Source organism: Panulirus ornatus, chromosome 8 (assembly GCF_036320965.1).
Source record: "Panulirus ornatus isolate Po-2019 chromosome 8, ASM3632096v1, whole genome shotgun sequence".
Lineage (NCBI taxonomy): Eukaryota > Metazoa > Arthropoda > Malacostraca > Decapoda > Palinuridae > Panulirus > Panulirus ornatus.
In genome coordinates this window covers 5948769-5965831 of record NC_092231.1, presented here as the reverse complement: position 1 = coordinate 5965831, position 17063 = coordinate 5948769, and the positions used below count along the sequence as shown (strand labels likewise).

At 43.7% G+C, this 17063-nt stretch overlaps 1 protein-coding gene across 2 annotated transcripts in view; it reads left to right on the top strand.

Moving 5' to 3' along the window:
- Nucleotides 1-17063, top strand: part of LOC139749780 (EH domain-containing protein 3-like) — a 103541-nt gene that overhangs the window by 74062 nt on the left and 12416 nt on the right. For both annotated transcript variants that reach the window (XM_071664018.1, XM_071664017.1), the window contains exon 2: nucleotides 16646-16754. In XM_071664018.1, coding sequence (XP_071520119.1) covers nucleotides 16646-16754 — 109 coding nt within the window. The remainder of the gene's footprint in view (nucleotides 1-16645; nucleotides 16755-17063) is intronic.

The window sequence follows — 17063 nt, the reverse complement described above, 5'->3', positions numbered from 1 at the left end:
TGAAGAGGAAGGCCTGCGTGGGGTCATAATGGGGGGGAGGAGGGGTAATATGTTGGGGGAGGATGAAGAGGAAGGCCTGCGTGGGGTCATAATGTAGGGGAGGAGGGGTAATATGTTGGGGGAGGATGAAGAGGAAGGCCTGCGTGGGGTCATAATGTGGGGGAGGAGGGGTAATATGTTGGGGGAGGATGAAGAGGAAGGCCTGCGTGGGGTCATAATGTAGGGGAGGAGGGGTAATATGTTGGGGGAGGATGAAGAGGAAGGCCTGCGTGGGGTCATAATGTGGGGGAGGAGGGGTAATATGTTGGGGGAGGATGAAGAGGAAGGCCTGCGTGGGGTCATAATGTAGGGGAGGAGGGGTAATATGTTGGGGGAGGATGAAGAGGAAGGCCTGCGTGGGGTCATAATGTGGGGGAGGAGGGGTAATGTGTTGGGGGAGGATGAAGAGGAAGGCCTGCGTGGGGTCATAATGTAGGGGAGGAGGGGTAATATGTTGGGGGAGGATGAAGAGGAGGGCCTGCGTGGGGTCATAATGGAGGGGGGGTATTATTGGTGGTGGGGTTGACAGCCCCTTCAACCCCCACTTCAACCAACCCCCCACTGGACCCGGTCACCATTGGCGGCACTGCCTCAGTACATCGGGAAAACGTACAAGTCCAAAGTCATCCTGGACTTGTTTAGCTAATGGTGGTTAGCGAGGGTAGTTAGTGATCAGATTGTTGTTTAGCTAGTGGTGGTGGTTAGCGAGGGTAGTTAGTGATCAAATTGTTCATCCTGGCATTAAATGTATTCATTAAGGTTGACTTTGAGGTTCAGTTTCCAATCGCTCGTCGACTGATAACGAACGTGAAGGGTGCTGGCCATTTTGCTTACCCAGGCCATATCTTCATTAAGGGTACTTTAGGTTGCCGGTGGGGTTTGGGGGGGAGGGGGTTGGCGTGGGGGGGATGGAGTACTTGATGTGGGAGGTGTAGTGATAAACGGCGTGGACAGACGCAGAGGTGATGATAAGGACTGAACAGGTCAGCTGATAACGTTAGAAATAGAGGAGGAGGAGGAGGGGCGGTGGGGAGGGGGGGGGAGGCGTAGAGAAGCAGCTGTGGGATATTACAAGTAATTGGGGATGATAGACACAGGTTATAAGTGGTAGATGATGATAGACACGGGTTATAAGTGGTAGAGGATGATAGACACAGGTTATAAGTGATAGATGATGATAGACACGGGTTATAAGTGGTAGATGATGATAGACACGGGTTATAAGTGGTAGATGATGATAGACACGGGTTATAAGTGGTAGAGGATGATAGACACAGGTTATAAGTGATAGAGGATGATAGACACAGGTTATAAGTAATAGATGATGATAGACACGGGTTATAAGTGGTAGATGATGATAGACACGGGTTATAAGTGGTAGAGGATGATAGACACAGGTTATAAGTGATAGAGGATGATAGACACAGGTTATAAGTGATAGAGGATGGTAGACACAGATTACAAGTAATAGAGGATGATAGACACAGTTTACAAGTGATAGAGGATGATAGACACAGTTTACAGTAGAGGATGATAGACACATTACAAGTACTAGAGGATGATAGACACAGTTTACAAGTGATAGAGGATGATAAACACAGGTTACGAGTGATAGAGGATGATAGACAAAGGTTACAAGTAATAGAGGATGATAGACAGTTTACAAGTAATAGAGGATGATAGACACGGATTACAAGTAATAGAGGATGATACACAGTTTACAAGTGATAGAGGATGATAGACACAGGTTACAAGTGATAGCGGATGATAGACACAGGTTACAAGTGATGGCCACCCCTGTTATTTCGCCACACTTCACCCATTTGCTTATCTTAAGTGTGGAAATGCCCAGCCCCACCTTGATTGCAAGCTCTTTTGTGATTGGTCAACTCGTAATTATCATGACCGATTGGAAGCTCTTTTGTGATAACGTAACGAGTTGCTGTATCATGACTTCCCCGTTATGTAATATCCGTAATACGTCAACTGTATATATATATTTTTTTTCCATGTGAATGGCTGTCTGTATCTAATTAATCGTTATATATTCATACGTTTACATATTTACGTATATATTGATATGCCTCCAGGTCTAGGTTGTTACACGTATTTAACGAGTTGATAGCATTCGTCAGGTTATAGATAATGTTACAAGTAATAGACCCGGGTACAGGTTGTTACAAGTAATAGACCCGGGTACAGGTTGTTGCAAGTATAAGTCGGTATTACTGTAACATCCTCTTCTTCTCAGAAAACCCCCCACGTTACGGAAATAGCCAAGTCTCTGCCTCCAAAGAAACTGTGAGTAGTGTGTCCATGTCGAAACTTCGTCTCCTCTGAGCAGTAATTGCCTGTGCTGCGTTTATACAAAGGATTGATTCGTCCTTGTATGGAGCACTGCCTCTAACATTTAGGGTGGTTCTAGCTCTTCGTCCTTACACTTTGACTGAGGTGATGCGAAAGCGATCAGACTTGGAGAATGTCCCAGGCTAACTTCGCGAAAGCGATCACACTTGGAGAATGTCCCAGGCTAACTTCGCGAAAGCGGTCAGACTTGGAGAATGTCCCAGGCTAACTTCGCGAAAGCGATCAGACTTGGAGAATGTCCCAGGCTAACTTCGCGAAAACGGTCAGACTTGTAGAATGCCCCAGGCTAACTTCGCGAAAGCGGTCAGACTTGTAGAATGTCCCAGGCTAACTTCGCGAAAGCGATCAGACTTGTAGAATGTCCCAGGCTAACTTCGCGAAAGCGGTCAGACTTGTAGAATGTCCCAGGCTAACTTCGCGAAAGCGGTCAGACTTGTAGAATGTCCCAGGCTAACTTCCACACACTTTTTGACCCCCCTTTGCCCTACGCCGCAATGTTGGTTTTCACTTTCCGTCTTCTGTAGGCATTGCTTGGTTTTTGCTCCCGTGAGCTGGCTGCTTGTGTGCCCATTTCCTTGTATGAACATTTCCTGTGTGTTCTGTGTTTTATGCCCTGCTGGTTCTATACTTACACCCCATTTTGCATTATTTCCAGTGCAGTTTGTGCCTCGTGTTATACACTAGGTACTTGAGTGTAGTTTTTCCTTTTGTATCACGTAATATAAGTATAAATACCACACGAGTTTCCCATTTCTTTCCGCTAGGCCTTCCTTTTCCCAGACCCACCCTCACGTAAGGGCAAAGCCTAACCTCGTGTAAAAGTCGTCCCAACCTAACTTAGGGTAAGTGCTTTCTCGACCTAACCTAATTCGAGGGCTGTCCATATCTGCTGACCTTAAACCCCTTACTACGTAAGGGCGTATTTAACCTTTAGGTCAAAGCTTTATTTTTTTTTTCCTAACTTAAAAGCTTGCATAGGCATACCTAAACGGCAAAGTGGCTTTCCACGCCTATTGTACGGACTTTCCCGGGGTTTCCCTTTAGGGGCTTCCCCCCACACGAAGTTACGATAGGAATGGCCCTACGCCGTCGTAGGTCGATGTTACGATTGTCGTACCCACGATTATGCTCCGTGGCTTGCGCACGCCGACCCGCCTCCCGTTACATGACCTCCATTTAAACATTCATCAAGACGCTTTCTCTGGCAACGCTTGAAAAAACGAATTTAGCTCATGTCATGGACCCGTGAAAGACAACGCAGATTAATGTTGTAATCTAGTATCTGCTAAACATGTCCTGCGGGCTTAGGAAATTTTCGGCTCAAGTGGTACCAATTCATACGTCATGTTCAAAGGCCGGGCCTCAGTGCTCATGCGTAGCACCGTTTTGGTTCAAAGGGTTATTAAATCCGTGTCGCACATGGGTCGAACCGACGCTAGGTTCTTTGACCGTGTCGCATATGAGTCGAACCGACCTACGCTCGGTTCTTTGACCGTGTCGCGTATCGGTCGAACCGACGCTCGGTTCTTCGACGTGTCGTTCTGATATTGATTGAGTCGTGTTTTACGGTCGTACAGTCGTGTTATGGGGTCGGACCCCTTGTGTTGTAAGGGTGGAGATCGAGGGTGGGGGCTGTTTGATCTTAAATGGCGCCCTAGCTACGTCTCTTCGTTGTATATCGGCTAACTTGTGTTTCTTGTATCTCCCCCGATGATGTGATTATTACACGAAAGTGCACTTAGAAACTTGTGTTTCATTTTCCCCCGTGGACTCGTAGGATATATATATATATATATATATATATATATATATATATATATATATATATATATATATATATATATACTGTAACGTATAGTAACCTAAGCAGAATGATGAGAGTTCCTTATGGTTATTTTAGCTATTAAACTGGTTTTTTTTTTATGATTTCTAAAGGTAACTTCGATATGACATGGATTTGGAGAAAACTCCTATCAGCGAACTCCTTGCCTTTTGAGAGGAGTGATTTAGAACGGAGGAACTCACGTGATCGGGAGCGATAATAGGTAAAATGATAGTTAGGAATGGCTATTTAGAACACCGGGTTAACTGGAAAGTAGATGCAAAACTCGCCTGAAATCAACAGAAACTATGAAATCCTCACCAAATCTTCGCTCTAGAACAGAGACCTCTACCCAAATTTCCGATGTTGTACTCGAAATAAAGAAGACACGGGTAACGTGGTATTTATTGTAGCCTCGCGACAAGTACATGATTTTTTTTAGCCTCGCGCCAACTGCTCGAAATTGTAAACAAGCAGACGACGATGTCACTGGGCGGGAGGGCGGCTGGCCGGCCGGCCGGCGTGTCTGTCCGGTGGAGCCACCTCCGCCGCCGCCCTTCCTCCCCCCACACAAACAGCGACACCAACACACGGTTCCCCGCCACCACCTCTCCACGTCAATGCTGGTTGGATTTAGGTTATAAATACTCGGTTGCCAGCGGGTATTAGATGGGTCTTTCATAGGTAAGAGGGATTTCGACTGTAAATCGCCTGGCTTTTAAGACCGGATTTTCCTATTTTCGTTTTTCTGCCTCTTCCTCCCAATCAATTTAATGTAAGTGGCAATACCATTTCGATGTAGTGGTTATTATTGTTATTATTATTATTATTATTATTATTATTATTATTATTATTATTATTATGACAAACTTACTGGAATGGGGTTCCGACATTCGAACGTTAACTGTGCATGATCGAAAGGTCAGGAAGTAAATGCACTAAATGGCAAAATAACCAGAGAGAGAGAGAGAGAGAGAGAGAGAGAGAGAGAGAGAGAGAGAGAGAGAGAGAGATCTTAGCCATATATTATTTTCAGATTTTGGCAGGGGGGGGGGGGGGGGGGCGGTGAGCACGAAGCGCTCATCATGTGTTTCTTTGCTTGATGGTGCCAGTAGTGTATCCTCTCTGCACTGCCAAACATATTATTATTGTCAAGAGAGATGAAGAATAATATAGCTCTTTGTTTCGAGGAACTTGAAATTTTGTATATAAAGGAACGTGTAGGTCGCATTTGTTAACACACACACACACACACACAGATAGATAGATTCATAAGTAAGTACATACCAGTTTTGATCAGTATCTTTGTTTTAAGCAGAAATCATCAACTGGGCAATTAATTCTCATAATATTTTTTTTTCTTTATGTTTGCTGAGACGACACGGGCAGTTGTTTATGTTAGCTGAGACGACACGGGCAATTGTTTTTGTTAGCTAAGACGACGCTGGCAATTGTTTATGTTAGCTGAGACGACATGGGCCATTGTGGTACTTCTTACATCACTTTATGGTATTGTCGTTCGCTGTGATATTAGCCAGCTTGGTTTTATATTCGGATATCCTTCGTACAGTATAATGCTTACTGTAGTATGCCATCAGTCTTTTTGTTTCGCTTTTCTGTCAAGTGTGTCCTTGATTTGCAGGTTATAACGATGCGGTATTAATCAACTTGGGTGTTATTTTTTTTTTTGTCCTTTTTATCTATTTTAAAAGCGACTTTTTTTTTTTTGTTAAGCCTTGAGTAGATGATGGAAGTTTTATTTTATTCATTATGTGATTAAAATAGCTTTTTGTTTTAATGTTTATTTTAAGTTTAGGATAAGAATATTTCTTTTTAAGTTATGGGGAAATATGTGGTTTTGAGAACGTTTATTCACAGAAGCTGGGGTTGTGGGACTTCCTGGGTTTGGTAGAGGAGGTCGTGGGGTTACTTATTATCTGGGGAAAGGGTTGTAGGGGTAAGGACTTCTGGGGAGGGATTGTGTATTGTTTGGGGAGAAGGAGATTTTGTTTTGGGGGAGGTGGTGAGGTAATGGTTGTCGTGTTGGGAAAAGGCTGTCTGGTCACTTACTGTGTGAGGAAGGGGGGTTTCGTTTTAAGGTACTGAATTAACTATTTGTCTGGAGCGAAGGGAAGAGGAGTGGTAATTTTTGCCTAAGGTAAAGGTTGTGAGGTTATATATATAGTTTGGAAAGATGTTAACAGTATTGTCTTGGAGTGGGAATCGTTTGTTGACTTAATTGTTGTGGGAGTAGGGGTTTGTGAGGTTACGTATTCTCTGGGGGGGTGGGGAGGATTGTGGAATAGATATTGTCTGAGGGGTTGTGAGGTTTAATATTATTTATGGAGAATGGGGGAAGATAGGGGGTTATGGTATTTTATCTGGGGGTGCGGAATGGAGTTAAGGGGAGGTTGTAGATGTATGCTTTTAGGTAGGTATGGGGTGGAGTTTGTGTGTTTAAAGATTCGCCAGGACTACGCATGACACGGGCTCTTTTGTCAATGTCAGCCTGTTCTCGGGTGTGCCATAACTGGCACAAGGTCGGGTGTGTGCGCTAGGGGTGCCATATTTGGCACAGGGCTTCCCGTGTGGATCTGTAGTAGTGTTGTGGAGCTTTCATACGGGTGTGTGTGTTGTGTAACATGTTACAAATTGCTTCATCCCCCAAATAGATGAGTGATTGCTTCCCAGCCAGTCTGTGGGGAGGAGGTTGTATAGAAACTATTGCTGGGGAAGGGAGATATGGGGGTGGGGTGGATGACTACAATTGATTTTCATGATAGCAATTAACCCCGCCAGAAATTTGGTCACGTTTTCTTTCCAAGCCTGCGGGGTAGACGCGGGGTAACGTGAGACGAACCAATGCGGTTTGGGATCGAGGTCTCTCGCTCTTTCGCACTGGGAGGCGTCAAGTGCACGTAGATCTGGTGTGCGTGTGTGTGTGTGTGTGTGTGTGTTCAACGTTCTAGAGAGGGTCGGGGGTGAAACTTTTCAGGTCAGCAGCATCTTTGGTCTATGAAGAACTCGCAGACAGTCATGGGAATTGTGTATTGTATGTATATACTTTTGGGTTTAAACATCTATTGTCGATAGGTATGGCTGGTTCCAATATATCTCAGTACGAGTCTTAACCTCTTTGTTAAAGTACGAGGAGGGAGTTTAAAGACTCGTGGAGCACCATCTTTTATTTGTGTGTACGTTTTTGGCATTGTCCAGGAACAAAATCACAGTTAGATACGACCTGGAACGTGTAAAAAGAAAGGGAGATTAAAATGGCAGCCATCGATACGGAGAACTGGATATCCAACAGTCCTCCTCCTCCTCCTCCTCCTCCTCCTCCTCCTCCTCCTCCTCCCCTTCGCCTGACTGATGACCATAATACGACCCGCTGACATTTAGCGCGGGTCAGCAGTACACAGACAGACGTCCCGTGCCTTATATCTGTGGCCCGATGTCGTCATGAGCCGGGCGACGACGACCGAGGGTAATACTTATTGAACCAATCGCCCTCACCGACTATGGCGCCCGTTTTCTATACCTGTGGCGCCAGGCAGATTCTCCCGCTCCCTCCCCGCTTTATATTTGTTTGTTTTGCATCGCTTGCACGTCGTCGCCGTGATTTTCTTTCTTTCACTTGTAGCGTATAAAAAAAACCCTCGTCGTTCCTAGTCGGGAATGCGACGGGGAGGATGGTTTTGAGTCGTCCATCATCCTCGGAGTTTAAGGGGTGTGAAAGTTATTTGTCGAGTCTTGGGGGGGTTAGGTTACGAATTGAGTCAAGTCTCGGGGTTCGGGGAGAGAGAGAGAGAGAGAGAGAGAGAGAGAGAGAGAGAGAGAGAGAGAGAGAGAGAGAGAGTCGTCAGTCTGCCTCGGGGGTTGGGCTGAGGTTGGTGGTGGTGCTTGAGAACTGCATGAGAACCAGCGCCTATATGATGGCCCTAGACCTCAGCCTCGTCCAACTGTTCCAATGTGATTGTTGCGTGTTAATCTCATTTAGGACGTGATAAAGGCGGTGTTGCATCAGCAGCTTGTGGTGCCTCGTGTGCACGTCGCCGGCCAATGGTTTTAAACGAGCTCAAGGACGAAGCTACTACTGCTTTTACTTCTGTTACCATTACTACTACTACTACTACTACTACTACTACTACTACTACTGTTACATTACTACTACTACTACTGTTACCGTTATACCCTACTACTACTACTACTACTGTTACATTATTACTACTACTATTACCGTTATACTACTACTACTATTACTGTTACATTATTACTCCTACTACTGTCAGTGTTATACTTTTACTACTACTATTACTGTTATACTACTACTACCGTTACCGTTATACTATTACTACTGCTATTAGTTTTACTACTACTACTACTGCTATTAGTTTTACTACTACTACTACTGTTACACTTATACTGCTGCTACTACTAGTTACAGTAATACTACTACTACAGCTACTATTCTTCTACTATACTACGACTACCGCTGATACTACTACTATTACTATTATACTACTATTACTTCAACTAAGTAATTGTATAGTACCATATGGGGTTAAGGCAGTGGTTAGCGGTATCTTGATGCGGTGCGTTGAAAGTGCTCTGGTTTTCTGGAGTTAAGAGTGGGTCATCTATCTATCCAGTACACAAGTATTGATCTCGCCTACGCTCAACACTGTATGATTAATGTGGGTCATAACGTACCATGATATTGATCGATTCCACAAAATACCTCTCCCCTCTTGACTTCATGATTCTCATATTTCTCATAGGAAAATTTTTCTTACAGGAGGAGTGGATTTCAGAATACTGTAAGAGTTCCAATTAGGTTTGCTTGGGATTCAATTTAGTTACCGAGAAAGGCTTAAGGGTAGGCGCTTTTTTAAGTTGTGGTTTGTGAAAATTTCCGTGACTTGTGTGTGAGAGAGATAACACGTTGAACAGACGAATTAGTTCCAAGGAAAGTACGACATGAGCCGGGTTATTCCTGACGGGCCTTAATTTAGCCATTTCTTCCCTTGAGACAAATGAATAGTTATGCTTAGCGTTGGTCAACAAAGACACGATTCATACTGCAGTATCGTGTCGTATCTTTGATGATGTTTAATAATGCATTACGACAGAAGTAGTTCCCTACGGTCATACGGTGTACAAGCTACAGGTTATAGTAGTAGTAGTAGTAGTACTTCTGGTAAAGTGGGATTATTTTATTTATTTTTTTTTCAATATTTCCCCAAAAAGTAGCAGGTCATGTTTACGTCTCAGAATTTCTAGAGGGGAGGAAGACAGCGGGATGTAAGGACTCAGAAGCGGGAGTGACGATTCGTTGTCTTGGTCACATGGGATTATACAAGTCATTTGAAGAGAGTGGATGTGTGTGTGCAGTGGAGGCCCGTAGCACGGGTGGCCCTGGCTAAGGCGTGAGAAGCAGTTGTGTAGAAATGCTTTCAAGTACTTCTACCACATGCGAATATTGATAATGACATAACGGAAATTTGATAGTGATCATGACAATATGATAACGAACATTTGTCAGTTATAATGGTCATATGGTAATTACGATAATGAAAAGTTGATGGTGATGATGGTAATGATTAATGTAATCACTGGAATGATTATGATGACAATAATGATCGTAATTATGATAATGAAAAGCTGATAGTGATGATGGTAATGATTGATATAATCACTGGAATAATTATTATAATAATCATACCGTAGATGGCTCTTTGGTAGCAGCTTAGGAGATCTGCGATAGTGAAATACTTTTAAAGAGATTGTTGTTGCCAAGGTTTTCAGAGAGAGAGAGAGAGAGAGAGAGAGAGAGAGAGAGAGAGGATCATGTACACACAGCTGGGTTCTGGTGACTTGCTCCTGCTGTAGGGCGGGTGGTGGTTGGCTGGCTGGCCAGCCGGCTGGCTCTGCTAGGCTAGTCTAGGCCAGGCCGGGTACCACGAAGGGAAGGTCATTCCTCCTCCTCTCTCCCCCTCCCCCCTATGACGTAATGCCTCGCTCCAGATGGTGCCTCTCTCTATACAGGCATAAGGCATACAGACAGATGTACGGACGAAGACTAAGACTGATTGTCAAAGACGGGAAAATATGCGAGAGAGGGAGAAGGTTAAGAGACAGGAAGACTACGAGAAGTGACATGAACAGACGTAGCCAGCGTTACAGATGTGACATTTGGTTTCGGAGGGGTTACTGAGTGCGAAGGGGAGGAGTGGGGGATGGGGTGGGGAGCGTTCGTTAGTGGGGTGGTGTTAGAGTGTGTAGCTAAGGAGGGAAGGTGGTGGTGGTGATGCAACTAGGGTGTTGGTGATGGGGGTGTTGCTGGGGTGGTGATAGGGGTGTAGCTAGGGTGGTGATAGGGGTGTAGCTAGGGGTGGTGGGGCTTTGCCAGGGCGGTGGTGGGGTGTAGCTGGGGTGATGGCGTTGTTGTTGGGGTTGGGAGTGTGTCGCTAGGATGGTTGTGGTGGGGAGGTATGGGTGGAGGTGACAGTAATTCGAGTGGGGTTTGGGTGCAAGAAAGACAAGGTTGATCATTGAGATGTAGTATCTGTACTGGGGAAAGGGATTTTAAGTGGGGGGTTGTAAGCATGAAGGGAGTGCGGTGGTGTAAGAAAAAAGAAATGGTGAGTGGGGAAGGGGAGAAGATAGCAATGGGGGATGGGGGGTAATAGATCGGGAAGGGTTGAGGGAGGGAGGGTGTGTTGCGTCCGGTCAGGCATGGGCTTTGGAAGGCTTTTGTGCAATCTGAAGAACTAGGTTATGATACCTTGTGAAATTTGGGTTGTGATCTAATGTAAATGTGGTATGGTATGTTTTGGGTACGTTAGGGTCATCTGTTGAGCTAAGTTGACCCTAAGCCTAACCTAGCCTAATTTAGGCGATCCTAAGCCTAGCTTAGCTTAATGTAGACGATCCGAAGCGTAGCTTAGCGTAAGTTAGGCGATCCGGAGCCTAGCCTAACTCTGGCGAACTTAACCCTAGCCTAGCCTAATTTAGATGATCCTAAGCCTTGCCTAGCCTAGCCTAGCTTATTTTAGGGGAACCTAAGCTTAGTATAGCTTTATTTAGGCACGGGTGTTTTAGCTGTAAAGCTGTTGAAGTGGCGTCTGGAAATCGTGCAAAATAAATTGCTGCTTGGAGAATCTCTATCTTGGGGTGTTGCTCTTAGGCTCTCTGGGGGTGTTGCTTAGGCTCTCTGGGGATGTTGCTACCAAAATGTCAGTATGGGGTGTTGCAGGTTTTTTTTTATGCGTGGAATGTCTCTCTGGGGGTTGTTATTCGCTGAATGTTTCTCTGGGGGTGTTTGATCTTCGTCTGGTGATTCTTAGCGAGCTTGTGGTGTGGTTACCCACAAAGTCGCCGCCCGTCAGCTGATACATGTCAGTGCTCCGTGTACACAGCGAAGGACGAGGCTGCGAGGTCAACTAAAAATTATTATCATTATCATTATTATTAGTATTTTTTTTTTGTTGTAAGTTGGACCTGGCCTCTTTGACCCAACTACCCCGTAAAGGTCAGGTCGAAAAGGCCGGGCCAATCATATCCAAGGGTCGTACCGCCGTGCTCATAATAGGGTCGTAATGTCGTACCCAAAGGATCGTCGTACCAACGTGCTTAAAGGGGTCGTACCGTCGTGCTCAAAGTGTCGTACCGTCTTCGCTCAAAAATCGTAAAGTTGGCCTCGACCCGTTACTTTTTTTTCATTCCTCTCCAGATTATTATAACTCCATTATTATAACTTATAATTTACCAATAATCTCAGCCCGGAATGTTTTCTTTTATCACATTTGACTATGGTCAACTTGTCCTACTGTAATGGATTTCTGTAAGTCTCTTCCCTCAGTCAATTGTACCGTATATGTATCTATATCTGTTTATCTATATATATTTTCATTTATTTGATTGTACTTAATCACCGTCTCCTGCGTCAGCGAGGTAGCGCAAGGAAACAGGAATGGTCTAACCCACCTACGTACACATGTATACACATCAACGCCCGTACACGCATACATACATACATATACATTTCAACATATATAGACATACACATGTACACTTGTACATATTCATTCTTGCTTCCTTCGTCCATTCCCGTGTCTCTCTCTCTCTCTCTCTCTCTCTCTCTCTCTCTCTCTCTCTCTCTCTATATATATATATATATATATATATATATATATATATATATATATATATATATATATATAAGGCGTTCTGAAGATTGTGTTCGCTGTAATCTGACATTATTTGTGACACCTATCATCATCGCGTTTCTGAATTAATATTACGAAAGACACGAGAAACTCTCTTTTTTTTTTTTCTTCGTGTGATGAAATTTGGCGGCCGCAGAACCTGACACGTGGTCTCTCGTGTTGTCTGAGGGTCGGGTGTTGTTGTGTTGGGAGGGCGCGGGTCTTGCTCCTCCGTCAGGCGGGGTTTAAAAGAGGAGGCTCCAGCGCCGCCGCCGTTGGTTCCCCACCCCCCCAGCAGACCTTCTGCTAATCTTTAAACCACCACATCCTGGTACATTCTATAGGCACTTGTGTAGGGCGTGGGATTTTCTATCTTTTTTTTTTTTTCTTGGTGGTGATGGCGGGGCTGTGTGATGGATGGGAGTAGATTCACTGTGGCGATGAGGGCCGAGGGAGGCTGGGTGGGTGGGTGGGTGTGATCGTGAGTGGAGTCGGTGCGAGACGTGCCTCCTACTACACATACCAGCTCGCTGTCCTGTCTCACGCGGGGGGAGAGAGTAGGATAGAATTTCAGGACAGGATACCGGAGGAAGGATTTCGGGGGAAAGGGAGGGAGGGATTATTGGTGGATGGGGAAGGATGGAAGGGATTTATGGATGGATTAGTGGTGTACGGGAAGCTGGTGATGGGTGTCCAGCCTGGGGAGGGAGCGGGTTGGTTGGATGAGCTCGTGTGTGGGGCTGCCCTCCGGATGACCGTGAGCTGTGGTGGCATTTGTTCTCGTTACACACTCCTCTTGGGTAATGGAAAACTTGGATGCCCGGCGAAGGTCACGGCATCAGTGAGAGGGTCATGTGACCTTACACTCGTGGGACGCTGGTTTCTTTTAAAAAGCCACACACTTCCCATCATACAGACCATTATTATTATTATTATTATTATTATTATTATTATTATTATTATTATTATTATTATTATATATTCAGAGCTGTCCTAATGTACCTTCCTTTTGGCTTAGGTTGTACCGCGAATCCACAGCAACTCTTCCTCACGTCCCTTCTCTCACGCTTGCCAAGCGGCCCGTCATGTCCTCGTATCTGTTGGTTCCCTTTTGACGTCAGGAGAGTTGATGTGTGTTAATTTGATTGTGCTGGTCATCCAAGGAAATTCATTTGGTGGTTATCCTGTCTGTCTCTCTCTGACTTCCTGTTCTTCAGATGAAGGATTTCCTTGTTAATAATAATTCCTCTCACTCAATTCATTGTGCTTGTATGTATGTATGTATTATGTATTTATGTATTTATATATGTAAGTTGTTATGTGTGAGGATTTATATTTAATGATTTTCTGTGGCGTATGTGTGTATATGTGATTGCTATAATATTTGTGTAATGGGGAGTGAGTTTTACGTGTGTGTGTGTGTGTGTGTGTGTGAGTGAGTGCGCTCGCGCGCACATACATGACTGCATCTCTTTTTGTTTGATATTGGACCATTGTCCGAGGCTGTTATCTTTCGTTGTACATTGTGTGACAAATCCCCGTGTTTGACCTTGTCAGGCTTGACAAAGTGAGGTCTTTTCATGACGCTCAAAAAAAAAAAAAATCTTTGGATATAGGCCGAAGTATGTAGTGGAAAAACTTTATCTCGGGTCAACAGTATTTTGATGAAGCTTGCTGGGCCGGGTTATAAGGACGACCTTGGTAATCAATATAAGTACGGTAGGGCAAAAATGAATAGATAAATAAATGTCCACCAAGAAATAGTTAAGCCATATATACCAAAAAGGATGGAAGGGTATATTCGGATCTACTGCGCTGCTGTACTGCGCATACATGTGATGTGTTATTTTAAGTTTGTGTATCAGTTTCAAAGTCTCCACCTCGGCCGCGTCGCTCTGAGCCTGAGGCATGAAGGTTGTTAGGCGCATTAAGATGCACGTCTACGTCTTGAACTGTGAGCGAGATGTGTGTGTGCAATGTCCATGGTGGCCCAGAGGGCTGTTGCATCACCTTTCTAGTGCCCTCCTCATCTAATGCTCTCTCTATATTTCTCCTTTTCTCTCTTACTGTATTCTGTCATAAGTGTAACGCTCTCTGGCGACAGGAAAATGAGTTTTTGTCTACCGCGGTGTGTTAAAATGTCGGATATTAGTTGCTGGACTAGAAGAAAAAAAGACATCGAAAGGTCCGGCCGCATTCAGTTGGTCACAGCGTCTTAATTACTGGGATAGAGTAAAAACTATCTGAAAAAACTATGTTCTGAGCGCAGACCTCTAGAGAGATATACAAATAGGAGATATGAGAAGGTTTAGCCCGTAATCTTTATACACAGATAATGGCTTGTTAGATTAACAGTGGGGAGCAGAGATGCTAGGAAAAAAAAAAAGAGAAAACGTCATGTAAAGGGAACCAAGTTTACTCGACGGACCCAGCAAACGTTTTTTTTTTTTTTTTTTTTTTTTTTTTTTTTATACTTTGTCGCTGTCTCCCGCGTTTGCGAGGTAGCGCAAGGAAACAGACGAAAGAAATGGCCCAACCCCCCCCCCCCCATACACATGTACATACACACGTCCACACACGCAAATATACGTATCATGGTAAAAACCGAAATCTTCATAAAACTTAAAGTTTCATGCAAGGTGGTGGTGTGGGTGTGTGGTTAGAGGAGCCAGTTCGCGCAGCACGCAATAAATATAGACCTGCAGCAGCAACAAACAACCTGATGAACAAAGCTTTGTAAAGACTCAGTGTCGTGACGCTTCACGGAGGAGGGAGGCAGGAGGAATGGGTCACCTCGTCTTGTAATTAGCATGTTGCTCTACAGTACAGGATAGGTCTTAGAAAATTATTATCTCGAAAATTACGTGACGGATTCTATAAAAACCTTGCCAGAGTCGGTTTATATGTTAGTCATATATGTTTTCCAGGAATAACACCTTACCAATAATAGGCATTAGAAAGATCTCTTAATTATTTGGACAGCTGTGGCTCTAGTTATAAAGATAGCCTCTTAAGTTCTCTGATCAGCATTACGCCTGTGTGAGCAATTAATTTGCCTGCGTGGCAACCGGCGAGGTCGGCATGATGATGGTGGCTGCTGTAGGAGGGGAAAGCCACATAGTAACGGCGCTGATGGCATCTGAATTGTAAGGGAATCTCCCATACGTTGATGGCAGTGCAGATGCCAAGGAAAATCCTAAAGTATGGTTGATCATAAGGGAGAAGGAAGGTGATGTCAGGATGACCTGCCAGTGGTATTTTTATCTTGTACTGAAGATGTGTTGTATTTAGATATCGTTACATTCTTAGTCTTTTTGTCAATGTTTTTTTGGGAACGCCATAAAAAAAAAGATTGGTAGTGCTACGGGTGTGTGTATGTGTGAGTGTGTGTGTGTAATGGAAGTTTGCTCCATTCATAGCCGAACATTCAACTTATTGGGGGAAAAGCATTTTAGCAGTGTTCAGTTTAGGACAATTTTGTATGCAGGTGATACATACCATTCGTACACTATTCATATTAGTTTTCCGTTTGCTATACATACCCTTGAAGAAAATCTAAACGATTTTTCTCTGGAAAACGAAGCCTTTTCTTGTTAGTAATTTTTTCAAAAGTTACCAGTTTTGAATACTTTATTTACGAGTCCCCTTTTGTAATCGTTTAACAAGGTTAGGTGCTCATTAATGTAATTATTCATTACATTATGAACATATTCACAATTTCACGTGCAGGAACTATTCAATGTAATCAGCATTTATATGTGCTTTAGTAGATTAGCAAATCATTAAATGCGAGGTCTGTTGGAAGTTAAATTTACAGTCTGCTTGGCATGAGACCATATTTTATTTCATTTTTCTCAGAGAGAGAGAGAGAGATAGAGCATTCATTTCAGTCACTCGTATGAATACTTTTACAGTGTTTTTAGGTGCAAGTAGTAGGCAGCTGCATAACTTGTGTGATTTTAAAGTCCACTTCGATGATTGTTGAGCAATCATTTTGAGCATAGCCAATAGATAATTAGATGCCTTGTTTAGGGAGATTATAAAGTCACTGTACAGTTGTGTTACTTCAAGGGAGCTGAGTGATCTCATGGACAATAAGAGAATATTCTTTGTGACCTACTGTGCTGTGAATGTGATGTTGGAAGGAATGCATACAATGTGAAAGCACAATTTTTCATCTAGACTACATCCTGAATTTTTCTATTTTCAGATTGTTTGAGGCAGAGGAGCAAGATCTTTTTGCAGATCTGCAATCTTTGCCTCGGAATGCAGCATTGAGGAAGCTGAATGATCTTATTAAACGTGCCCGCCTTGCTAAAGTAAGACATGACTGCAGTCTGTAATTTTGTTTGTGATGATTTCTGAACCTGTTGCTTTAGAATGATATCAGTGTGTACCGTACCATTAGGTATGTTTAATATTAACATGGCTCTCACAGTTGGTTTGCCTTTAATTATGAAAAAATTATGAGCTTGGTGTGTGTGCTGGATTTGAATGTCTATGCAACAACAAATAAGGTTCATGAATGATATTTTTTGTTTTTCTTTAACTTGATATTTCCTATTAATTGATAGACAATATTTTTTTTGATAAAACCTCTGTCTTTAGGACCCCCTAGATTTTCAGGG